This window comes from Clavelina lepadiformis, chromosome 7, assembly GCF_947623445.1.
Source record: "Clavelina lepadiformis chromosome 7, kaClaLepa1.1, whole genome shotgun sequence".
NCBI lineage: Eukaryota > Metazoa > Chordata > Ascidiacea > Aplousobranchia > Clavelinidae > Clavelina > Clavelina lepadiformis.
The window spans coordinates 18,308,818-18,334,942 of NC_135246.1; the positions used below are offsets into that span (position 1 = coordinate 18,308,818).

The 26,125-nt window shown below is 36.6% G+C and overlaps 2 protein-coding genes across 3 annotated transcripts; both read left to right on the forward strand.

Annotated features, from left to right (window-relative positions):
- Nucleotides 1-1,585: 1,585 nt before the first annotated feature.
- On the forward strand, nucleotides 1,586-12,675 carry LOC143464998 (zinc transporter ZIP6-like). 2 transcript variants are annotated; one of them, XM_076963098.1, is made up of 18 exons: nucleotides 1,586-1,735; nucleotides 3,694-3,850; nucleotides 4,246-4,291; nucleotides 4,978-5,057; nucleotides 5,214-5,377; nucleotides 5,450-5,788; nucleotides 7,370-7,526; nucleotides 7,605-7,655; nucleotides 7,805-7,977; nucleotides 8,216-8,371; nucleotides 8,570-8,654; nucleotides 8,767-8,858; nucleotides 9,329-9,395; nucleotides 9,626-9,697; nucleotides 9,793-9,984; nucleotides 11,084-11,263; nucleotides 11,406-11,497; nucleotides 11,775-12,675. In XM_076963098.1, exons 2-18 carry the CDS (start codon nucleotides 3,844-3,846, stop codon nucleotides 11,925-11,927), a joined length of 2,106 nt encoding a protein of 701 aa, XP_076819213.1. In that variant the 5' UTR covers nucleotides 1,586-1,735; nucleotides 3,694-3,843; the 3' UTR covers nucleotides 11,928-12,675. The 2 variants fall into 2 exon arrangements, with proteins under 2 accessions (XP_076819213.1, XP_076819212.1); XM_076963097.1 differs by lacking the exons at nucleotides 1,586-1,735; nucleotides 3,694-3,850 and adding an exon at nucleotides 3,863-3,949.
- Nucleotides 12,676-18,161: 5,486 nt separating this feature from the next.
- Nucleotides 18,162-25,984, forward strand: LOC143465699 (electrogenic aspartate/glutamate antiporter SLC25A12, mitochondrial-like). Its single transcript, XM_076964129.1, has 16 exons — nucleotides 18,162-18,298; nucleotides 18,912-19,054; nucleotides 19,231-19,346; nucleotides 19,556-19,695; nucleotides 19,950-20,096; nucleotides 20,372-20,510; nucleotides 21,298-21,473; nucleotides 21,733-21,811; nucleotides 22,155-22,276; nucleotides 22,450-22,539; nucleotides 22,912-22,989; nucleotides 23,265-23,405; nucleotides 24,264-24,402; nucleotides 24,569-24,681; nucleotides 24,872-25,019; nucleotides 25,215-25,984. Exons 1-16 carry the CDS (start codon nucleotides 18,251-18,253, stop codon nucleotides 25,379-25,381), a joined length of 1,986 nt encoding a protein of 661 aa, XP_076820244.1. The 5' UTR covers nucleotides 18,162-18,250; the 3' UTR covers nucleotides 25,382-25,984.
- Nucleotides 25,985-26,125: the final 141 nt, after the last annotated feature.

The window sequence follows — 26,125 nt, forward strand, 5'->3', positions numbered from 1 at the left end:
GTTGAAATTGGTTCCTACGGAAGCCTAAGGCTACATATACGTTGCCTAGCGCTTATTAAGTAACTTGTAACCGATTTCATTTGCAAAGACTTAACAGCATAAGAAACCATAAAACAGGTAACCAAGTTTACGTTTTCAACAAGTAACCAAGAACCCGGTGACCAATTTTACGCCAATCGCAAGCATACTGTGCAGTGTACATAAAGTACTCACGGCAATAATTTAAAGCAAACAATGACCCAGTATTACGTTCCTCTGACGTATAATCACACGCATGGCGGGATGGCATTTGGGGCGTGCCGCCTCCGCCCCCGAAATTGTTTGCCTTTTAAAAAACTGTACAACTTATCGTGCGTAGCTTATGCTGGTGCAGTAGTGTGAAGTTTAAGGCGGCGACCCGTAATTCACCTACCGGCTCTGCGTGTGCAAAAATTATTCTGCTGATAGCGAATGCATAACTCTGCATGTGCTATAAAGCATAAATGCGCCGATCAGGACGTTCACTGCACATCGCTTATTTGTAAACAAATAATATTGAACTTGCTGCGATGTTAGTTTTACATCCTGTTACGTTTTTTTACGTTACGTAACGTAAATTTCAAAAAAACAGAAAAACTTCGAAAAAGGGCATCGAAGTTGCTGAAGTATAGCGCCGTTATATCCATTGTTAAACTTGAAACTAAAAAAGTTTGATTATGCATATGGAGCAAGATGCTTATTTGCGACAAACATATTCGATTTTGTTCTAATTGTACAGCTAATGCCATGTAAAAATTAAATGATAGCAGACGCCGAAGTGTTTACGATTTTTTTGATTGCTTTAGAAAATTAAATACTTTCGCCTCAAAATGTTTGCTGGGTTCGGGCCGACGATGACGTATTCACTAATTCCCAATCTACCTTTATTTGATGCGGCATGTACTGTACGTTTGCGCAAGATTGAAAAGCATTCGGCAATTTTATGGTATGTCATTAAGATAACGTCACAATCCATTTAGACTCTTTTCAACATTCGCAGGTTGTAGAATCTGTTCGTCTAATACTCTAATTCGTAATCAAGTTACGACGCCCGAAAGCACGATCGGTAGAAAAAAGCGATATGTTTAGAAGATGACCCTATTTTTATAGCGGTTTTATCAGAATTGATTTTGTTTTTGCCACGTTTTGCCACGAAGTGCGGTCCCAAGGCGTTTACCTTCTAATGGCTTGAAGGCGTTGTTTTCATATCTCAAATATCTTAAGTAAATGGGAAGATATTTGATCATTTTGTTGACGAGAAGCTTTTTCAAAAGTTGAAAGTGAATTTTTTTTATATTATCGCGAGTTATACTTTGAGCAGGTAATTTGCATCAAAACAAAAACTATAGACAGACAAGTCAGCAGTTATCGTTGATTGAAATGTGAGTAAGATATTCATTTTAAAGAATCCAGATGTATTGAGTTAGGCTACAGTACGGAACCACTGTTCTCATCGGAACCGGACTAAACCAATGCTTCTTAAGTTCTCCTGGTTGCTACTTACTAACCCATTTGAATTAATATTTTTGTATCAAAACATGTATAGTTCTAAGCATTGCCCGCGCGTAAGTTTGGTTGATTGCTGGTTGGAGTTATAAAGTTTTGGTTTAAAGATGAACTCGGGTGTGACGTAGCTGAAAGATAATAATTAACTAGAACGCTGCGGAGTGACGCGACTCAGAAATATTGGTGCAAGTTTACAGCAAAATGCTAACCTGTAAGTAAATTACATTTTTTAGGCAATTAAACAAGTTTTTCAGTGATTTCTGTAGACAAGTACCACGTAATTGGTATTATAACAATTGGCGGCAGATAGATTCAAAATAAAATATTTATTTTTATTAAACATTTATAGTACAGTTTCGGACGTGATATTTGTCTTTTTTTTCAAAGGAAATTTAGGTTAAAGTTGACTTCACGTTAACAAAACGTTGACAAATGTGAGAGAAATGAGCAAAACCATTCATAACAATCGGTCGAATTAACCCGATGCTTTAATTAGTGTAATTGCAACTATCAAGAGATTTAGAAATCTCTTTAACTTATCCCTAAATAAGTTTTCAATGAAGATAATGTAGATATAACATAGACTTATATAAGTAACGACAATCATCTGTTTTTAGATTAATTTACTTGTACAGTCACAAGTATTTTTCAAACGTCGTATATTTAGAAAATTACTTCTTTGGTCACACAAATCTTTTAATGAGTTAAAAATCTTTGTCTGTGGGTTAATCGCAGCAGGTTTTACTAACACCTTTATGGCTTGAAGCGAAGATTAAAAGATATATGATATAATACTTTGATGAGACGGCACGCGGCACATAATGATAGTAATACTCAGTAAAAAAATCTAAAATACAGGAACAGTTTTCAAATTTTTCGTGTTATTCTATATTCATCATTCCTGTAATAATATTTCACATGTACATTAAGTCCTTTGATATCGTATAGGCTAGTCATGAAATTTATTTGTACAAACGATCTTATTTCGTGGCAAAGTCCTTCGTATTTTGTTGAATAATATGGTTGGATATGGCCATGTACTTATTGCGCCAAAATGAAAGTTATCCTTAGCCAACACCCGAATAACTCCACCACACACTAGAGATATAGCAGAGAAAACAGTAAGATTTTTCAATAATTCCGACAAATGTGACATTTTTGATAAATCTGAGAGTTTGGGTTATGATTTGGGCATTTGCATTGAATAAAGACGAAGAAATGGTCCAAAGTTTTTAGCTCGGTTTCTTACTATAAATATACTATGAATTATTCTGGCGTTATGGGATTAGGATAAGACGTAGGCAGCCTACCTCCAGTCTGAGTTTCAAATGACCAGAAAAATTAAATTCGCAGTGACAGCAAACGCAGATAATTGAACCCATTGTCTTGAAAGGTTTAGTTCGGTATTGGTTGGTGGAATGTTTGTGGCCTCTCTAATAGCAATCGTTTTTCTAGTTAAACGTTTGATTTTATTGCGTTGACTCATCAGTTGTCTCAATTCTGAACGTTTTGAATTAGGATTTAAAATTTGAGACCTTTTTAATAGGATTTTGTAATGTATTGAAGTGCTATCTTTATTGTATTGTCTTATGATGTCTATGTTGGATCCCTACCTTATGGTTTTGACATCCGGGTTAATTCAGTCTTTATAGAATCGTGTTTGTGACTCGCGTGCTAATGATGAATAAAATACAAAAGTAATAGAAAATACGACAGATTTCGGGTCAAACCTCACAACTTTGACAATTATACATAATTTTTTAAGCAATATTGGCGTAGTAAAGCAGAATTTCTTAAAACGATTCTTACTAAACACAACCACTCTAACGCAACTGAAGGAAGTAAAAGCATTAAAGTGAGTGAAAAGTTGAAAAATGGCACGCTACCCTTCAATCTGAGTTGTTTTAAAAAACCGCTCAATCAAATTTAGCTCTAAAGTCATAAAAAGTCAAAAGTGTAAAAATTTTTAAATTGCACTATTTTCACTTTTACCATTTTTTTCGCTTTTAAAGTAAAATTAAAATGATTCGCGGGATTTCATCACGTAAACTTCCTTTTTTGAGATTGAATTTTTCAGCGTAATACTGTATTTATTTTTTAAGTAACGTATTCTGGAATATTATGAAAAAATTTATCGTCATTCTCTCGAAATACTCCTTTATTTTCTAGAAAAATCGATGTGAAAAATAGCACGTGGCACTGCTAGTGGTCAATATATAACCCCTCAAAGCCCTGCCTCAATCTACTTTTGCACACGGCACGTCGGTCGATGACAAACATTTTGCAAGCGGCACTAAGCAGGATTTGTACTGAGTGAAAATGTTTGGTAAGTCTTGTTTTGGTTGTATGTGTTCATATGAGTTGGTGTTTCGTTTACACGATCTACTTAATTTACACTTGGTTTGTTTAATTTTGGGATATTTAGGTTCGTAATATTAAACTTTTTATGAGTGTATAGCCGTAAAATAATGTACTAAGCTAGGCTGCGCCAATAAATCAATTGAGTTTTGTCGTGAATTCTGGTTCTGATTTAGGCCTAATTAACCCAGAATTTTAAAGTTAGACTCATAATTTGAAATACCTACGTTCGTAGTTTTGATTAGTATCCTGTTGTTTTATTATAAACGTTGCTCTATTTTATAGCCTACTTATGCTTACAGTTAAATTACTACAGTGTTATGCTGCTCATGTTTGACTGTTAAATATAATTATTTTATTCAGCTGGATCTACTTCTGTTCACAGTATTGGAACAAAATTATCTCACAGGTATGAATTTGAACATAATTTGCTATGATCAGTATGTGAGGTCTAGTATACAAGTGCGCAATCACAGGATGCCTTTGTATTCTAGACCCCAACTACTCAAATTGTGACGTCATCTGGTTGTGCATTTGTATACCAGACCCAATTTGTGTTTTGCCTAGTTGGTATATACTTGGTCTGCTTGGCAATTAATTTTGCTCAGGCCTGCTGAATATTTAGCTGTTAGCCATTATTTTTTCAATTGATAATCTATTTTTCAATTAATAAATTTATTTGTTTTTGGCTAAATTGGAAAGTTTGCAAAATCTGCTAACGAAATAAAATCTGCAAATGGTTTTTTTGTGCTTTTACCACGAAAATATTTTAAGATAAAAACAGCACATTTTCCAATCAAGTTGTGATTTGCATTAAATTTTATGTTCCATAAAGATATACTTCATTATCAATTGTTTCCCTTTCTTAAAATATATTCGTGAACTAGCAGTTCGTAATCGCACGCTGGTTGTTTAGTTAATAAAATATGCAAGAGCTTTTTTCTGTTTAGTAGATTTTTTATCTTGAAACTCTGTAGCCTAGGCCTATGTTATTTGGAACGTTTTATAAATGTCACTGAGTGTCCACCCACTACTATAATGCTCATCAGTTACTGTTTGCTTGTCACCTTATAACAGTTTTGATATTACAACCAGGTTAAATGGAAATCAAGTTTCAAAATGGTTCTTTTTTGTTTTGTCTGTTCAACTTTTACTATCGACGATTTCTGCTCAAGGTATAGAAATGTAATATTGTTCTGAGTTATGCCTGTTACTACATATGTAATGTAACAAAGTGTGACGTATACGGTAACAAAATTGTTATCTTCTGTAATGGTTCAATATTATCAGTGAACAAAACATATTGGAATGCCTTATGTTTGATTAAGCAGATACCACAGTGGGGCATCCGGTCGGTGAAAGGAGTGCAAGCACACCCACAACCACGCCCACAAGTACATCCGAGCCTGTGAAAGCAAATACAGATAACAATGTTGAACTCAGTGTAAAATGTGAAAGTGGGTCTTGTTTTATACGAACAAAGTCTTCAGAAAAGGTTTGTATATATATATATTTACGTTTATATAAAATTAGGTAAGTTTTAGTTTAAATTATGTTTCATTTCCAGGTTACTTTGGTTGGTGTCGATTACACAAAGAAGATTTTTGAACAATATCTTGATGAAGATGGTAACTTTACTGTGTCCAGCCTCAAAAACTTCATGGAAAACGTTGGAGTTCTTAAAGTGAATGGTCATGAAGATCATGATCATGGTGAACATGAAGATCACGATGAACCCCATGACCATGAAGAAACTCATGATCATAATCATGAAAACAGTGAATCCGGAAATCATGCTCATAAATCAGACGAACTTGAAAAAGAATTTGACTACAGTTACTTAGACTTTTTCTTCATGGACTACGAAGATAAAATGATGGACTACTCAGATGAAGATAAAAAGATGGTAAGCTACTACTGGCTTGTGTCTTGTAACTAAGTGAGATACTTTTTGCATAACTAAAATTTGCACAAGCCCGGTGCATCTACTGTATTTATATTTGCCATTTACAGTGTGGCTCATTGTTTTGGGTTTGTACTAATTACATGTCTTATCCCTTGCCATGAAAATAATCAAGCTAAAAGAAAAATCTCTTGTTGATGAACTCTACATAACCGATAATTTTTTAGTCATTCATAGCTGTTGCTGTTAGTGTTGCTGCAACAATTGAAAAATCTTGATAATTGTTTGACATGTTTCTTTTCTCTTGAAATCAAGCTTAGTTTTGTGTGTCAGTTATAGCTATTCTAGTGGGTTTTTGTGGAAAATAGATGGATAGCAATAAAATATACACAAAAACATTTAACATTTAATAAATATAGTATTACACTGGAACTTTGTAAAGCACATTCATTCATTGACAATGTTTAGTTAATGACTGGTCTCTTACCTTAACCGTATTAAATATTGGAATTCCATATCAACACCAAGCAGGAAACATAAACTGATAGTAGCGTTAGGATAATCAGATGGCTTACTATCATCCTTTCTATGTAGATAATTCATATTTGTGTAATTATGGTATAGCATTTACCCTGTAGCGTGGTATAAGCATTGGATGCAGTGCATGTTTAAATAAGCACTTTTATAATAAGAACTTACAAGGTCAAACCTACTTTAAACAGCATGTAAAATTAATTAGTTTCTTTCTTTGCCATCACGTATACCGGAAAATGTATAACTGGAGAATATATATTTGAACTTAACAATATTTGTGTAGTCATGACTAGAGTTGTGAATGGTTGGTATCACTGCATGTTTAATCATGTTTGACAAGCATTCGTCCTACTGTACATTCCTATATGCTCGATATGTTTTTCTTGGAAGTGATGCTTTGTTTGCTTTCGTTGTTTGAATTCGTGAAATATGCACTCTTGTTGTTGGTGATGTCTAAAGAAGCAAGATCTAGTTGGTTGGTAGAAAAGTTTCTATTGTCTTGTATTTTTTGATTTGTATTAATATTTCAAAGCAGTAGTGATCTATTATTCATCCTTTTTAAACTCCTGGGATTTTTAATGCGTGCACAATTATCAATAATTATGGCTTGTGTGGTAATAAGTTGGCTTCGATACATTTCGAATGAGGAATATTGATTAGGTTAGCTAAGTGGTTCTCTTAACATATAAGAAGAAACAACAGTTCTCGCATTGAAATTATGTCTGCACTGGTTAATGATTCATGACATGTTGGCAGTTTTAAATAAAGCCCTGAGATAGAGCCAAGTAACATAAAAACAACACACTTTTCAATCAGATAGATATTCCCAAAGCAGTTGATAAATTTGAAATCTTTCGCAACTACAACTTGTGTCAAACTGCAAAACTGGCCATGTTACATTGAATTTATTTTGATATTTCATCTTTGAGCTTGTACTGGATTGTAGCATTTAAGTTTGATCTTAGACTTTGACAGGTGTCTTGATTTTGTTTCAATTTGATTGCTATCTACAATTATGTTTCCTGCATTGAAATGGTTTAAATGTTTCAGTGCCTTCAAACACCTGAAGATGTCTTGTCTGAGTTTTATTCGAACACGAGTGCAGACGAGGTCAGAATAACTCTGTCGGACTTTTCTGCAATATTACCGCGCATCATCTTCGACTTGCAATCTCCAGAATGCACCTCTGGCTCAGGATCTGGCTCAGGTAACCTAAATTGCTTGGTTGTTTTTATAATTGTAAGTACCGTAATTGAACATGGAATAAAAATTTTATGATTTGCAGATGCAGAAGAACATCATGAGAGTGAAGCTCCCAAGAACAATCGTGGAGAAGGTTAGTTTTGTTGCGTAATAATGAGCATTGTTCCCTCAAAAGTTTACCTTGTTTGGGTAAATCATAACTAATTCACTGATAGCCGCATCACACAAGGCCGAAGCTGTGTTGAGTTAGAAATGCGCGCATACATTGACTTGTTGTGACAGTGTGGGCCATTACTTTGGGATCAGTGGCAATTATCAGCGCGCTCAGCGTGATCGGAATCATCATCGTCCCACTCATGAGCAAATCGAAGTTCTTCAACCGTTTTCTGTCTCTCCTCGTCTCTCTTGCTGTCGGGACCCTGGTGGGAGATGCTTTGCTTCACTTGCTTCCTCACGTACGTCACGACCTTGTCAATAGCTCACTCTGTGACTCATTTCTCGCACAGTTTCAATATTTTACTTTTTGTAGACGAAGTACACAGCCGTGTAAAAGATCTTATTCTGGCATAATTTTGCCGATTTTCCAAACTTGAGCACAGTGCTAGTGAATACTACTTTCGATATCTTAGCAGTGTATTTAAAATCATGATGCATCGAAATAAGTGATTAATGGACACTGTTGCTTCCACGCAGGCGACAGGCGGACACGATCACGGCGCTCATGACCATGGCAGCGAATCAGACGAGAAAGACACAATCATGAAGAATCTTGTGGCAGTTCTGGGAATATATATATTCTTCGTGTTCGAAAGTGGAATGGGTCTGCTAAGGAAATACAGACGAAATAAGGTAGGGTTGTGTTTATGATGACGTACCCTACATCTGCCAAAATAGCTGTCGTGTGTATCCTTGTACGCAGGTCACAAACTAATGCGTCAAATGTCTCTTTTTGGTAGCTACTGTGTTTTTGCATCACGTATGTAAATATGCCATGTTTGTTATACCCAGAGAGAATAGCAACGCGTGTACGTTTTGTTTCGTTTTTAGCGCAAAGAACAAGAGTCAAAAGAAAAAAAATTCCCTTCTCCCAAAAGCGACGAATGCTTGATAGTGCCTAAGCATGAGTCAGTCGGTAAGATGAGAAGAAAATATTGTTGTTTGGAGCAATCCACCCGACATAACAGTCACATAACTGCGATTTCAGTTCAATTCATAAGGAATTCTTAATTATTTCTATTTGTCAGATCCTTTGCTGGTGAATTCCAAGAAAAAGTCACCAAACCAAGTCGACACATTCGTGGTGGAGTCGCCACACGACAGCGGACTATCACTATCGGTTGGTTAAACGTTGCGAATATTTCTTTATTGGTTCCAACTGCATTGATCTTATCATGTTAGAAATAGCCGAAGAATGTTGTGTTGTGAGAATAGCGCCAAGTATTCACGGTATTTTCTGTATTACTGTATTCACGTTTCAAGTATTCACGGTTTCTGCAAAGCTCTTCAATAAAAATTCATACTTATCACTGATTGTCCGCTTTGAGGCACTGCACAGACTGAATCTGTTGTAAAAACAAATAAAGCAAGCCACGATTCCAAGTATTACGTACGTCAGTGGCAAGAGAGACAACTTGGGGTTAACATAATACTGACTCATTCGTTGGCACTTACTAGGAAATGTTCATGAATCGTACCAAGCGTATCTGTGTTACTGGATCGATATTTGTATGAAACATTTTTACAAAATTTAATCCTGTCACATTTCCTTTAACCTTTATTCACTTTTATAATTAAATATTTTTGCAGAACGGCGCTGTATTTAAATTTCCCAACGCAAGTGAACAAGTGAAAGTCAAACGACAGTTGAGCAACGGTAAGTTTAAATGAAAACCTTGTGAATGAAATAATCCCATAAAACATATCCCGTTAGTCTAAGATTTACCGTGGGGGCCATTTTCAAGGCAAAGATTGGCTTTAATTCAATCACGATTGTTATTACCCCGGGGCGTAATCGTCAGCAAAACGTCAATAGAATTGCGTCATTAGGTTGTTGTGGTTTGTACTGGCTGAGTTAGAAAAACGCAAAATTCGTTCTTGTTCCAGGTACCCGCACACCGCCATTTCCGCTTGATTTGGACGTTTGTGAGAATGGACGCGCAAGCGAAGCCACTACAGGTGATTGGTTGCTACAGTCGTTCGTTGCAGAAGTAATAAATTTAAGCCAGAAAAACGTCGCGTGCAGTGTAACACCTTTTTTATGTCTCCGATAGATTCGCCGTCGTCATGCCAACAACATCACGAAAATGAGACAGCCCACGTCTTGGTGCGTCATCATCATCATCAAGATCACCATCACCACCACCACCATCCCGACCTCTCTAAAGCTCAAGGAGTCAAGGACCTGGCCTGGATGATAATTATGGGAGATGGACTTCACAACTTCAGCGATGGACTCGCCATAGGTCAGTCCTCCAGTAAAAGTGATGCAAATTCTGGTTGTCTTCGATTGTACCTTACTCTAAAATCGCCAAATCGCCAAAAAGGGGCGTAATCACAACGCGCAATCGTCGAAAATTAAATTGGAATTGACACTGAAGAATAAACAAACACTCCTGGTACTCCACCAAACTTATCATACCGAGTTAACCGGTTGACAGTTGGACTGAGTTTAATTGTTTATCCGATATACGCAGTGGTTAGAGACGAAGTGATAAACTACATGAACAAGAACTAATTATTTGACCCGACATATCTGAACCGAAATTACTCCATTGATTAACGTTGAAGCTAAGTTTAACTGGTTAAGTGATGAGGACTTAGCAAACAACTCCCGCGAAATAAAGCGGTTTAATCGCACGTCGGAAAGCTGTGATTGTTGTCGAGTAGTTCTCGGCTTGTTTACGACCTTATCCTTGTATGACCCCGTCAGAATTTGAGCACTTTACACCACGACTAACATGCAAAATATTTTTCAACGAAATTTAAATTTTCGATAACAATTTACCGGAACTCATTTGAAAAATATACCTTGTAAAACAAAAGAGTCAATATTGTCGTAATCGTATTAGAACAACGAATAACAGTTTACATAGCGTTCTATGCAAAACAAGAGAAGACGAGTACAGCAACTCTTTTCCAACGGTGGGATTTGAAAACACTTCAAACTCTTCATCGATCAAAACTTGCGCATAACTGTTCGACGAGGTGGCATAACGACCACGATAAATCCCGCTTAAACATGAACCGAACATTCCCCGAAATAGCACGGGCGGCCGCAAATGAAATCCCAGATAAGCTGCCAAATATTTTTAGCTTGCCAGCTGGCGAACGACATAACTTCATGATTTCCTGTTTTGCGGTCACCTACTGAGTCTCAGTCCAGTCTGCAGGAATTCCCATGCCTTGTGCTAAAAAAGTTTTGCAAAAACACTCAAAAAAACAATAGTATTCAGTTTAAAACAAGAATAAAACTAGAAGCAAGTGTCTTACAACGATATTCACACCAGCTACGCAATGCCCTTCCCAAGAGAAATTGGTCTAAAAAGCCAACGTTGATCACAGGAGCCGCTTTCAGTAGCAGCATCGCAGCCGGACTGAGCACGTCACTGGCAATATTTTGTCATGAACTTCCTCATGAACTTGGGGATTTTGCCATCCTCATTGATGCCGGTATGTCAATCAAGAAAGCTCTCCTTTATAACGGAATGTGCGCCTGTCTCGCTTTTGTCGGAGCTATCATTGGTAAGCCTTCTAAATAGATTCCAATGATCGACTACTAGTGATTATTTACGCTGTAACCAAACTTCAATAAACATTTGTTGCGTTTAGTCCAAATCTTCCTTTTCGGTTTTACAACACAAACCACTGTGCTTTTGATTGACAGGTCTTGTCATCGGAGAATACACGGTGACAGTGAAGCTCTGGATTCTCGCCATCACCGCTGGCGGCTTCCTGTACGTGGGCCTGGTCGACATGGTAGGTCACACCGAATGATTGTCAATTTTAGATATTATTTGCACAACACCGTGCTATTTAAACTTGAACAAAGTCCCCCTTGTAATGACAAAAATAGTAACTTTATAGTAAATAGTAACAAATGACTGACAGGTTTGTGAAATATAGTTACTATTAGTTAGGTTTATGAATAGTATATACCAGTTAAAAGATTTACTTAACGACAATTGAACACAACAAGCCAGGGATGACCCGCGCAATAACGCGACACTCAACGACATTTCTTCACGTGTTTCAGTTATCTCAGATGCTCCAGCATTGTGCTGAGGAGGACGGTTTGAGCCGTTTTATCTTCCAGAACGTCGGATTTCTCGGCGGAGTGACCATCATGCTCCTCATTGCTCTCTACGAGGATTCCTTTATGAGCATATTCGCCTCATCTGGCGTCTGACTCGTGCCAGTAACGTGGCATGGCGCCATGCTTATTTTATTATCTGTATTTCAACGTAGTGGTTCGCGCCGGTGTTGGGAGGATGAGTAAATGTTGTCGTGTTTATGGATCAATCATATTCTCAATCTTTTGCGTTTAGATTAATAGAGCTCCCTCCCTGTCTGAATTGCAGTGTCTTTTTTTCTGGGCCGTTTAGGTTTCCTGCCTCGTATAAGCGTGGTCAGATTCAGAGAATTATTTATTTCTGCCTTTTCAAAGTTTGTTTATCTTTAAGGTTTCACAAAACTGTTTCAATCGAAATTTTACACTTTTTGCTGCTGCACTGTTTGTGTTTGATTTCCAGTTATCGTTTCATCCTATTTATTGTTTGATTTCATAAGAATGACACACGGAAGCAAACCGTCATGAAGTTTATGATGCAATAATACTGTGCTGCTCCTGCATTTCAAAAATTCACTTAGATTGCGTCATCTTGCGATTGTTTTGATTCCGTACTTGTTCGAATGTACAATTCATTTGTGTTTTGTAAAATTTTACCATTTTGTGCTTGTCGCTTATCAAGCAAATTTTGTGTGCGGGTAGTTTTTGCTGTGAATCTTGTTACGTTTAGTTAGATGATGTCTTTGTGTCGGTATCTAGTTCCGATTACGCTGTCGCATTTTCAGCTTTCTGCTTGACAGCTAACCAACCATGTTATATTGTTGTATGCGGCCCTTACAATAAAACATCTTTGTAGATCTATACTTCACACATGCACATCAATACGTGTTATCTCAGCCCATAGAAAGATTGCGTTATTACAAACAGAGGTACATTCCACAGCGGTAGGTAATAGGATGGAGTAGGATAGGATAAAGATAAACGTCTCGGTATTGTCGAGTAGGCCTCTTCTCCGTTTACAGATTCTTAAGTATTTTCATGTCATGATTTGTACAATTCGGCAGCTTCGCTTTACACAAATATTGTTGGATATTTCTCTTTGTACAACTTGAAACATATTTCTGCGTTTGTACTTTCATTGAAATACTTCAGTATATTGTCGAGTTTATTTTCGTCTGCTTGCAACATCTCTAGCAGCAAAGTTTCTTTACGGGATTATAATTACAATGTCTATACCAAATATTGTTACATTATTACATTGTTTATTCGTTTTTCTCTTTGGTACAGGTTTTTAAGATGTTTATTTCCTTTCTTACGTAACCCGTAGCCTAGAAACCTGCAAAATATTTAACGCGTGGTGTCGCTATGGATCTAAAATTACCCATAACCTGTAACCCCGATTTGTTTTGCAAACCCGACATCTCTAGTTGCCTTGTCAGAATTTGTGATAGCTCGAAGCTGCGAATCGTAAATACAAAAAGTATCATTTCATAACCACAAACTGTCAGATGAGTCTGTGAAAACGTCATTCATTCCAACGCAACCGTATTCCCAGATAAGTCTTTCCACAAACCCAAGATGTTTATTTCGTTTCTTATCTAACCCTTAGTCTAGAAACCTGCAAGATGTTTAACGCGTGGTGTCGCTATGCATCTGTAATCTGCAGGCAATGCGGTTCGTAGGGCGGCCAATCTATACTACTGATGTCTTCGGTATCTAGTTCCGATGCCACTGCTCTCGCTGTCGCATTTTTCAGCTTTCTGCTTGACAGCTAACCAACCATGTTATATTGTTGTATGCGGCCCTTACAATAAAACATCTTTTCTTCACACAGTTTTTGTCGTGTTATCTCAGCGGATAGAATGATTGCTTTTTTACAAACAAAGATACATTCGACAGAGATAGGTAATAGGATAGACATAAACGTCTCGGTATTGTCGAGTAGGCCTCTTGTCCGTTTACATATTCTTAAGTATTTTCCTGTCATAATTTGTATAATTCGGCTGCTTCGCTGTACCAAGATATTGTTAGATATTTCTCTTTGTACAACTCTAAACATATTTTCTGCGTTCGTACTTTCATTGAAATACTTCAGTATATTGTCAAGTTTATTTTCGTCTGCTTGCAACATCTCTAGCAGCATATAGCGGGCAGAAAAAAATTTTTAAAGCTTGTAAAAGAGAGCGCTATAGAGCGTAATTTCTACGTTTTCATTCTGTTAAGGTTGAGAATTAGTCAAAAATTAAGCTTTTCATGAAAATATTAAATTCTTGCTGAGGCCTTTAATGATAACTTTTCTAGACCAATCAGAGGGTGATATGGTTATTTTAACTTGTAAACAACCCTCACAGATGGCATGTTTGAAAGTCCCAAGTCGCATCTATTACTTAACCATTACTTAAAATTTGGCACAAGCAGGACGAAAAGTGCTTTTTCATAGCAAAAATTTTAGCCTTGACATTAGCCCTTTGTTACAAGAGCTCGAGTTATGAGATTTTCTCCGTATTCCAATATGAGCTGCTCCTAGTATACTTAATCATGTGCGTAAATTTCCAGAAAGCCCAATAACGGGATTTTTCCAGTAGGCTAATTGCGTTGTTAACTTGTTAGTAGCTTCAAAACGCAAAGAAACAATGTTTGTACTTAAAAGCGATTAGAATTGCAACAACACGAGCAGCAAATATAAGATTAGAACGATAATTTGAATAAGAATTGTCTATCTTCAAAGGTTAAGTTGAGTAAATATTAAAATCGAAGTTGCTCTGGAAGAAGGAAGACGTAAAACTAATTTTACTCAAAAATTTGTTAAGGTATTAAGGTGAATTTGTGAAAATTGGTTGGTATAGGCACGAACCAATTACTTGCACGTATTAGGCCAGTGGTTCTTAACCTTTTTCATTGCTGTACCCCTTTGAAATCACAAACCAATTCTCGCACCCTCTTCCGAAATTAGTTAAGTAACCAAGTAGGCCTAATTGAAATTTAATTTTTATGCAGATAAACTGACTACGCAATAACACAATACTAAAATGTGAGTTAGTTTTGCAGTAGCAAAGAAGTGATTTGATGGATTAAACGTCATAATGGTCATAATGGATGCAACGTATAGAATGGCCTGGTATTTATATAGACCTAACCACGCACCACCTAGGAACAGATCTCGCACTCCTGGTTAAGAAGCCCTGTATTAGGCGGTGTTTATACGGTGTGAGAAAATTTACCAACTTACGTCAGAAATAGATGAAATGAAATGTGCAATTTTCCAAGGTGACTTACATTACGGAAAGTTACATTGCAGAGTTCAGTAAACTTCTTTTTTCTTTGTGTAGAGGGAACCTAGCGTACACCCGTTTGCTGAATGGTAAATTCAAATTCATGCTATCCTCAATGAACAAAAACATTACACTTGGGGAAAATTTGGATTGAAAATAAGAAGAGGCTACGAATTCAAATGCGTTTTCAATAGCGCTCTTTGTACAGCGGTGACTCTCTTTGGTGTTACCAGAACCGCGACTATTAATAAACTTTTTTAATTGTAAGAAATGTTTCCATCCATTGTGTATTGAAATTACACCACAGAGACCTCCGCTAAGGTTTCCTTTCTCATAAAGATTTTTTTAACTCAACTTTGTTGTTTTTACTTTAAATGGACTTCCTTGCTGATTTAAATACACAGCGGTCGAAATAATATTTTTTCCGTGTCATTTACATCGAAGTAAAGACGAATTAAATCACTAGAGACGTTCACCTACTTGCTTACTTCTTCAAACTCTGGCTTAATAGAAACATGATGTACAAAAGTATGTGGCAACGACTTTAGTTTTGCGAATAAAATTGCTGAAAAACTCTAGCCCTTGTTAATTGCAGGCAAGCAGAAAATTACGCAAGACCGCATGGTATGATGTGGAAATGTACAAGTTTTAAAATATATTTATCAGCACTTATTATGGAGATGTCATGCGTATATCACGCAGCAAGTTACACGCTGTTACTTTTCTAACCAATCATGTTTCACTGTAAGCGTGATCAGGATCCAGTTTTGTTTGTTTTTTATATCTGAGATAAGGTTACTCCGTGTCATTGTGCAGCTGCGTTTTCTAGTAATGTTTTCTGTGTTTTTTTTCTCTTTTATGTACAATAAACTTATTTACACATTGTGGAAAAAATGTTGTTTAAATATATTATAAAATATTATAAATTGGATCTACATTTAAAATAAACTACAAGTTTACTAGTACGGTTTTGTGTACCGATATTGTAACACAAGTCTTTAAAATCATTTCAAATAATTTTAATTCCAAATATTTACGTGGAAAACGCCGGACAAGTTGGACAACAATTGTTTCACGGTTGACTGTGCACAGCTCGTAATACAGAGCTTTGCTTCTACAGTTTTCACCGCGAAGGTCATTTACAAATTTCAACTACGTCCTAGTGCAGTGGTTTTTCGTTCACTTAAGAAGCTTTTGTAAGCGTAGTATAGTGTCAAATGTCTTCTAAATACAGCTTCTTTAATGAAAGTAGTTTTGCTTGCAGTCACATTTAGGATAGGAATGCTTTTTCAAAGCAGGATTCTTTTTGACAATATTTCAGTCGGATTTTTTGTGCAATTGCATAGGTTATATTTGCAAGTGTATAATAAGATAACATTTTTTTGAATTAATGAGAAAAAATTACGTATGACTTGCTTTTAAATTTTCTCTGGATATGTGGACGACATACCGTAAGGGTGAAAATTCCTCATTGAATGCAGAACTACATAAAAAAACGAATGTGACAACACTCTTGGGTAAAAGGAGTCTCAGCTTGGCAAATGTATCTTGTCATTTTGTTGTGTACTACACCCAAAATGCTATATTTGATACATTATGCATTTTAGTTTATATGCCAATGGCTGAGAGTGTAAAGAGTTTGTCAAAGGCAGCCTTAGTTTCAAAACTAGCCTATTATTTTAAAAGTTTTGCTTTAGCAGTATGACTACAAATCCTTAGGTCTGTGCTCGAGTTACCGGTGATATTGGTTACCTTAGTAGAATTCATTTTCCATGAAGTTATTAGAAAGCAGCAGTGAAGGAAGTTTAAAAAAGCTCAAAAAATGGTCAGCTTGTTTCAAGCCGTCAACTGAAACATAAATAGTAGAAATATACTAAATTGAAAAAAGTTTGGTATTTGTATGAATACGAATAGGCCTACTACCGGTAGATTATAATATTCTTGTGGATTTGAATTTGCAAACTGTGCCAATTTCATTTAATCAAAATTCCTGAAGAGCAAGAAAATCAAACGTAAACTTATCATGTTGTCAATAACTTTGCTCATTTTGCACTTATACCAAAAATAAAAATGATCACAACCATACCATTGTTTTTACGGTCAATCATACCATAAAAAAGTTGATCATTTTGTTTTTCACTTCATCTTTTATAAATGCAAATCAGAGAATTTCGCCTAAATCTACGTGAAAGATTTGGACTTGTTAGGATAACGAAAATGGTTGATACTCAAGTTTAATATTCAGATTTATGTTCGATTTGACACATTTCTAATAAATAATCATTCAGGTGTGATGTATTTTGTAAGAAAAGGTGTTCACAAATAAATTTTCATTGGTTTTTTGAATTCTCAGTACAAAACATGCCCACTTTGTTACTAAGTCCGTTGGTACAGTTTGTTGTTTTCCCTTTTATTGACAATATTAAGTACTAATACTCTCCACTGTTATTACATAAAATACAAATAGTGAACAAAATGCACATGGCAGATAGCAGATAGCATCATTGGCGATGGTTTAAGTGTCTTTTACCAAAACCTCTGTGGGGAAGTTACATCATGGTTTTACTCAAAATATGACGTGAAAATAATAAGATTAGCTTCCTACAAGATGACGTCACTTCCTACAAGAGTCAGTCAGTTCAGTTGTTACAATCTTCGAAGATTGGTTATGATTATGATGTCATCATACATTTATTTGGGTATAAAATCTTTATATGTTTGATAAGCAGAATTTGAAATCAGCTATTTACGGCGGCAAATTAGTCAGCAGTTTGTAATGGTTCCAGTGTATTAACTGGATGTAACTGCTCAGAATGATTTCACTTTAAATAATTCTCATTTAGAATTATCTGTAAATCTTTGCATTTGTAAATTTAAGTTACAGTTGCTGTTGTTCGAGATTTTGCTAGAGTAGATTATACTGCAGAAAACTTTGTTCTTCATATTGTGGTATTTTTAATGACTGATATTACAAGTAAATCTACATTTTAGGATGGCTTATATCATATGCAGTAAATCTATAGATATAGGTATGGATAGACCTATATATATATATATATATATATATATATTTGCTTCTTTTAGGCATGGTGCTGATTAGATAACAAAATTAGAGAAGTTTTAATCAATTTAGTGAAAACTGTTAACTTCACCTACTGATATTGATGAAAAATGACCCAAATAGTAGATTCACATCAGCTGAGAAACATATTTCTCAAGGTGAGGAAGCGTTCTATTTTCAAACTGTTAAGTTTAATGCCATGGAATCAAGATCCGATTGTCTGCTTTAAAAACTCTTTTGTTTTAAATGTTATATAACAGAAGCCTAATCCATAATTTAGTAAAAACTCAAACATTGGATAAAAAAGTTGTCATTTTAACGCTATATATACATGTTTTTCGAAAGTCATTGATTTTAGCAGCTGAACTACTCTTCACCTTATTGCCACTTATTTTTTACCTAGACAAAATTTTCTATTTAGACCACGTGTATAGAATTGTTTTATTATGTGATATTTTTGTGGAGGCGATATTTTTGCATTGTTATTAGAACATGTTTTAATATAGTTTAATTTGTGTATAAAAACCAAATTCGAATTAGTAAAATAATTAATAATGTCAATAAACAGGAATGAATAACTGACCAATCTACTTTTGAATAAATTGTATAATTGGTGTAAGAAAGGTTCAAAACCACAAATTTTGGCTGGAACCATAATTGAAGGGTCCAAGATTTTTTTTGCAATACCCTAATAGATATACATCAAGACAATTTCAACTTAAAACTTATCATTTCATACTTTACTATATTTGTAAATTTTTAATTTTCCAGTATGCCTCCGTGGAACGGAAGAATGAACACTTCATGACATCATCGGATTTCATTCGATCTTATTTGCTCATGATGCAGCAAGAAAATTATAACAAAGAAACGACTGACCTGCTTGCTGCCGTTGTGGACTCAACTGGTGACGGGTAAGAAGTCAAAAGCCACTTGATCAAACAAGGGTTTTTGGCATTCGCTAAACTTGCACCTTTCATGAATTCTTCGCATCTTAGTAGCATATCCAGTTGTGGTTATTTTGGTATGCGACTAAGTTATTATGTGTTTTTATGACTTAGTCGCACGTAAATGCTTTGATATTTTTAAGGCTAATATCTTGGCCAGAGTTCCAGGCGTTTGAAGCTGTCCTTAGTTTGCCGGATTCATTATATCATGTCGCGTTCCAACTCTTCGACAAGAATTGTAATGGAAAGATTGCATTTGGTGAGATTGTGTAAACAATTAAATAAATGCTATACAAACAGTTGCAAACTAAATAGTTGCAATTTAAAGTTAACTTAAATCAATAATCATGATCCTGTGATTGTTAAATTGTTGGTAGTGCTTTAGAAATATCTCTTTTTACTTTCTAAACATATTACAAAATTTCCCAATCAATAGTTAACTGTCGATTTGTCATATGTATTTTCCAGATGAGGTCAAAGATATATTCAGCAGGACTTTATGCCATCAACATATTCCTTTCAACTGGGACTGTGAATTTGTTAAATTACATTTTGGCGCCAATCACAAAAAAACTATGAATTACTTTGAGTTCACACAATTTCTGCAGGTGAGATAGGATCTGTATCATTGATGCTGTACAATTTTCAAGGAATTTGTATATTTCTAATACATGTCACTGAAATTGTGGTTAATTGTGAGTTTTTCTATTAAAAATATCATTACAAATGTTTGCATAGTGACAGATTAGGAAATGGGTCATGGATCGACATGTCAAAGGTTTTGAAGTATCATATTGTTGTCCCTAACTTCCGCAATTTTGCTTCAAGCGTCAGTTTCGCATTTTCATTTTTTGTGTATCAGGACTTACAAGTGGAACACGCTATTCAAGCATTTGAAATGTACGACATCAACGGTCAAGGAACAATTACATCACTTGCATTTAGAGAAATCATGGAAACCATTAGGCCGCATTTACTAACCGATTTCGTAAAGGAAAAGTTAATTGCTGTAAGATCTCAAACTATTCCACTGCTCTTGTTAAATTCGATTAATTTGTTTGTTCGCTGTGGTAACCAGCAATATTTTCATAATAATAATTTCTAATTTACGTTTGTAACAATTGTTTGCTCGTTTGTTTGTGACTAACATATGCGTCTGCATATGCTTGATAAATGAATATACATAACACCACAAAAAAATAAACATCTGTAAATGACCAATAATTAGAATTAGTTTGCACTATCGTTACTTTCATGTCAATATTTATTTATATTTTGTTGCAGGTAATGGCTGGTTGTGGGCAGCAGTCAGTCAGTTTCACTTACTTCCAAGCCTTCAACTCGTTGCTCAAGAATATGGAACTTGTTAAAAAGATTTATGAGAGCATCGCAGGAAAACGTGAATCTCTCAAAGTAACAAAAGGTAGTAGTTTGTATTTTTAGACATCATATAATTTGTTATTTTGTTAATTTTAATTTGTTAACGTCATCATTTGTTGGTTATTATATGTGATTTGTTTTGCCATTTCATGTTTGCGTTTTTTCTTTTAAGAATGATATATCATACTACACGTTTAGCATCAGGAACATCATGTATTTAAAATAAAATGGCTTTGTTTGTTATGACACTCTGAATTAAGCTCTTAACTGTGGTAATTAATAACGCAGTACAGTAGATTACATCTATCACATATTAGTAGGGATGTGCCGCGAGGAAGATTATTCGGGTTCGTGCGAACCCGAATATCATGAAGGTCGACACAAACGAATCCCGAATCTATTCGTATTAGAACCAAACAATTAAATTTCATCCAAATTTTGTCAAATCTTGCTTGTAACATGATGTAATCGATAAACAAATCGCTTTCTTTCGAAAAATAATGTTTAAAAAAACGATTGAAAAAGAAAAATCGTTAGGCAAACGACCTTCATTATAAGTACTGCTGACTCTAGTTTAGCATTGTCGGGAAACTAGATCATCATTTTTAACAAAAGTCAGTAAATTTATAAGTAATATTGTATTCGGGTTTGCCATTGTTGGTATTCGTGTTCGCCCGAATCTTCCATAAAGGCGATATTCGGCGAATCTATTCGGGTTTGGGTTCGTATCGGCCCATCCCTACATATTAGTGCTCTGCTATGAACAAGGTGTTGCGTAGTGCATGCAGACTTTCTAACATTTTTATTGAGACTCTTTCCACATTTTGCAGAGGAGTTTCTGTTGGGAGCACAGCGAGTGTCTCGTCTCACCCCACTTGAAGTTGACCTTCTTTTCCAGTTGAGTGACCTTGCAGGGGGCAAAGGTCGTATAACAATGAAGACAATTGACATGTTGGCACCGATGGAAGAAGGGTCTATGCCTTACAACATCGCAACCCAACAAGAGGTTTGTGATAGACTTTTTATATGACGGCCTGTTGCTCAAAAATTTTAAAAGACTGAATCTTGTTTATTTGGGGTTTATTCGTCCAGTTAAGAAGTTAAAACCATCATAAAGTTGATTGTTCTGTGTTTACTAGTAGTTCATCTGTTTGCTTTGTTGCTTTAAGAAACGTGATTTAACTATATCGAAAAGCAAATAGTTGTTACTGATGTAGTAATTCTAATCAAGTTTAGTCTTAAGAGTTATCCTTAATGTTGCGCAGGCGATACCGACTTCTCGACCATTTTATATGACGTTGCTGGAAAATGCTTATAGATTTTCTCTAGGAGTAGTTGCTGGAGGTGAGTTGCGCCTGATTATGTGCTGAGCATTTACTCCAGGGCACCTCTATGTTATGCCTGTGCTCTACCCCTACATGTGTCATCGTTGAAACATGCCTTACGTAAGTTATGTGCTCAGGTGCACAACATCATGACCTATGGTGCCCATAGCCCACATGGCATATACAGGTCATGACAATCACAAGTTTGAGGCAGAGCAGGGTAGTCAATGAACAAATAAAATCAACAACTAACTCATAATGGTTGTAAAATTCCATATTTTAATTTGAAGAATAGTAGCAATGCGAAAATATGTTTCAAGCTCGACCGGCAAATATTTATCATCATTACTTTTCAACAACAGGTGTCGGGGCAACAGCAGTTTATCCAATCGATCTGGTCAAAACAAGATTGCAGAACCAAAGATCGTCCGGGTCCTATGTTGGTGAACTGATGTACAGGAACAGCTTTGATTGCTTCTTTAAGGTCAGTGAATAAAATTTTGTTGTTATTTTATTAACTTGCAATGTTTTTTGGTTTGACTACATTTGCTTGCTTTCAAAAGCTTTTGATAATATGTTATGTCGTCTAGGTTTATATGAATTCAACTACAGGTACTTGTTTTAAGCATGTTGTAGAAATCTTATTTCCTTCTGCAGGTGCTACGCCACGAAGGTTTTCTTGGGCTTTACCGAGGTTTGATTCCACAATTGGTCGGCGTTGGTCCTGAAAAAGCGATTAAATTGACAGTAAGTCGAAAAATAAACACACTTCTGGATAACTTTCACTTTCCAGTTATAAATTATAATCAAAGTTAAAAGTCAATTAAGAAGAAATTCATTCAAGAACGCACTCAGTGGACAAAGCAAAGTCAGTGGACTGTTGGCTGAGGTGCAGTGCTGCTCCAGTACCTCTACAAGCTTCAATTCATACATGAAATGTGACATACATAGAAACGATGTAGCAATTGATAGTCTTCTATCTGGCCGTTGAGTTTCGTTCGTGCAAAGACTTGCCCATTCCAAGGACAATACTCTTAATACTATATCGATGCAATTAAGTCAAATTGCTTCTTTCGGATAAGATCATACACCCTTGACAATGAACTTGCTTTTTTCCAGATGAACGATTTCGTAAGAGACCAACTTCGTAGGGATGGGGAAATCCCACTATGGGGAGAGATGATGGCTGGTGGATGCGTGAGTTGGATTTCTTTCTTTACTGAAATGCATCACGCACTAAGTTTCGAATTTATTTGTGTTTATTTTGAGCTGTGATGGCTGGTATGCGGGTTTCACCTGTGCCTTATGTAAAGAAGTAATCACAGTGTTATAAACTAAGATTTCAAGCAGACCTTACAACTTTGTACAGCAGGTTTTGTGTGTGACAGTGTTTTTCAAAGACGCCAGACTGCGAAGTAAACCCGCGCACAAGCCTCAACACTTCCAATGACGTTGTTTTGTAACTTTTTCAGGCGGGCGGTTCGCAAGTTTTGTTCACAAATCCCCTTGAAATCGTGAAGATTCGGCTGCAAGTGTCAGGCGAAATCGCCGGTGGCCCGAAAGTTTCCGCCGTCGGTGTAATTAAGGAGCTTGGTTTCAGCGGCTTATACAAGGTAGGTACCTGATACATTTATCCGCTAGTTGTGGTAGATGTATGGCGGCTTTTAATACTGTGTTAGGTCACTTATATAAGTTAACTGTAAAGTTACGAACCCTGAAACTGTGTCAACGTAGCGCTTGAGTTGAATTTCCTTGCACACGATACTTATTAGCACCCAGATCGCTACCCAGCGAATGATTAAGACGTCGTTAAGATGCGTAACTACGTAATTAATGCGTAAGAATCATGTCGTGCAATCGTACCTAGAAATGGCAACGTTATGCGCGTGAAGAAAAGGTCAAAATTCAGTCGTTTTGCAAATTTATGCTACTGTCCATTGTTACGTAGTTATTACGTTATAAAGCTTCATGTCGTACGTTGCAGAGTGCTATTACCACCACACCTTGTGATTGTTTGTAACGAAACGGTAACGCGTCAACGTATTTGTGATGTAACACAGTTCTGTTTCTTAGACAGCAAAAATAAACCAACCTTTGCAAAACGTAGAATAGACTTAAATTAACAACCGAGTTATAAACAACAAAATGCAGCCTACGAACTGTGTAGTTAACCTTACTCGGATGCCGCACTCAAAAGTTGGTGGCATTCGAACTTAAAAATAGATTGTTTGCGGATATACGCCGTTCTAAAATTGATGGTTCCAATTTTTCTCAAAGTACGCGATAATTTAACGATCATTTTAGAGTAGCACAGTTTGTGGCTGTGTTTAGGAGCAGTTTAGTTCGTTACAGGCGGTGTTGTTGACTTGATCCCATCGCTGCTGAAACGTACGAGACTGACCTGGCAACATTTCGCAAACGAAAGCAGTAACTGGTATAAAGCTTAATTTTACTTAACATCCTATTTCCAGGGCGCGAGGGCCTGTCTGTTGCGAGATATTCCCTTCTCGGCCATCTACTTCCCGACCTACGCCAACATCAAGACCGCCCTTGCCAGTGACGACGGACACGTGTCCGCCTCGAAAGTTCTACTCGCGGGAACACTCGCTGGTTTGTCTGATCGACTTAATTTACTCTGTAAAATCGATCACAATGATATGTAGATTAGAGCGAGATGTTCTACTTCTGTCATTCGCTTAACAATGGCTTTTATCAGCAGTATCTTAGGCTTTTAAATTTCATTCAAGCGATTTCATTTCACAACTTTCTGTGTCAGGTGCCCCCGCTGCCTCACTCACTACGCCGGCCGACGTCGTCAAGACGAGATTGCAAGTTAAAACCAGGGATGGCCAGACAGTTTACAAGGGCATGATCGATTGCTTCAAAAAGGTTAGCGGTGTTTTTAGGTATTTTGGGACGAACTATCATGTCTGATCTGCCATCGCAGCTTTTAAAGAATCCCGTGCACTTAAATCTCAACAACTGCAAATGATTGTCTGACAATATGACAGAAGCTGGAATAACAAATTACACGTACAAAAGAACAATATGATATAGTAACAACAACGTTGTTCCCCAGGTCTACCAAGAGGAGGGGTTCACGGCGTTCTGGAAAGGGGCCCCGGCTCGGGTGTTCAGGTCCTCCCCGCAGTTCGGCATCACCCTACTCACCTACGAGATACTGCAACGATTTTTTAATCAAGATTTCGGTGGCAGCAAACCGATCGGTGAGTGGTTGCTGCTTTCATGCGAATTGCGATGTGTAGTCTGGTACACACCACACCGAGGCGGTATGCATGTAAAATTTGGATCAGTAACAACATGATAGTATACAAACGTAGTCACGTAAGTCACAATGATTGATTAAACTTCGAAATCTCGAGCATATGTTGTGTAGCATTCAGTTACTTCCTTCTTTCTAGGTTCGACTCACAAGCCAAAGTACATCCACGTCTCAGATCTTCCTCCAATCAGTCCTGACCACGTCGGCGGCTTCAGACTCGCTTCGGCCACATTCGCCGGCGTGGAACGTAAATTTGGACTGGCTCTGCCTAGGTTTGAACCCGCGCCTCAAGCTCCTTTGTCTTGAGGGTCTCATTATTGTTTGTTTCCTGCTTCCTCGATCGACTTTTGCAACTGACGTCTCTATGCTTGCGCTCAACGACGCCCACTTGCGGCGTGCATATCCAGCAAGCTTTTGAATCACTGTCGCAGAATAATTTAGATATTTTATTGGTGAGGACGAACCGCACAGTGTGCTACAACGTCGCCACCAACTCGGTTGTATTTCATGTTGGCCGATATCTTTTTTTACCATTGCATTGCATTAGGATCAAATGCTACGAAACGGTTGTGCTGCAATTTCATGTTCAAATCGCTTGCCAGGTCTTTGGAACGAGTTGTTCTTGTTTTCTTTCAAACTGCTTACAGGTTTCTGGGTTTGGTGGATTAGTTACAGCAATGAACGTCATCTAATTTCTAGAATTTCCTGCAGAACCTGCCATGTCTGTTTGTTTGTTTGAATATCAACGCAAAGCATTTTTATATCGTATTTTGAGTAAAAAAGCTTTTACAGTGTTTGGTGTATGAAATGCGTCGATCGTTTTTGGTACTTACTTATCTTAATTGTTTTTTTTTGGTCGCAAAAGTTTATAAACGTTTTTTTGCATTCAATAGTAGAATTAAGACAAAATTGCCTCGATATTTGTGTTTGGCAAGCGAAGTTGCAAGATGGCGGCTTGGCACGGCTGTTCATTTCCGAGCAGCCTGATTCGGCCATTTTTGTTGAAATTTAATGACTCTCGGGCATAGATATCCTATAAAACACGTGTTT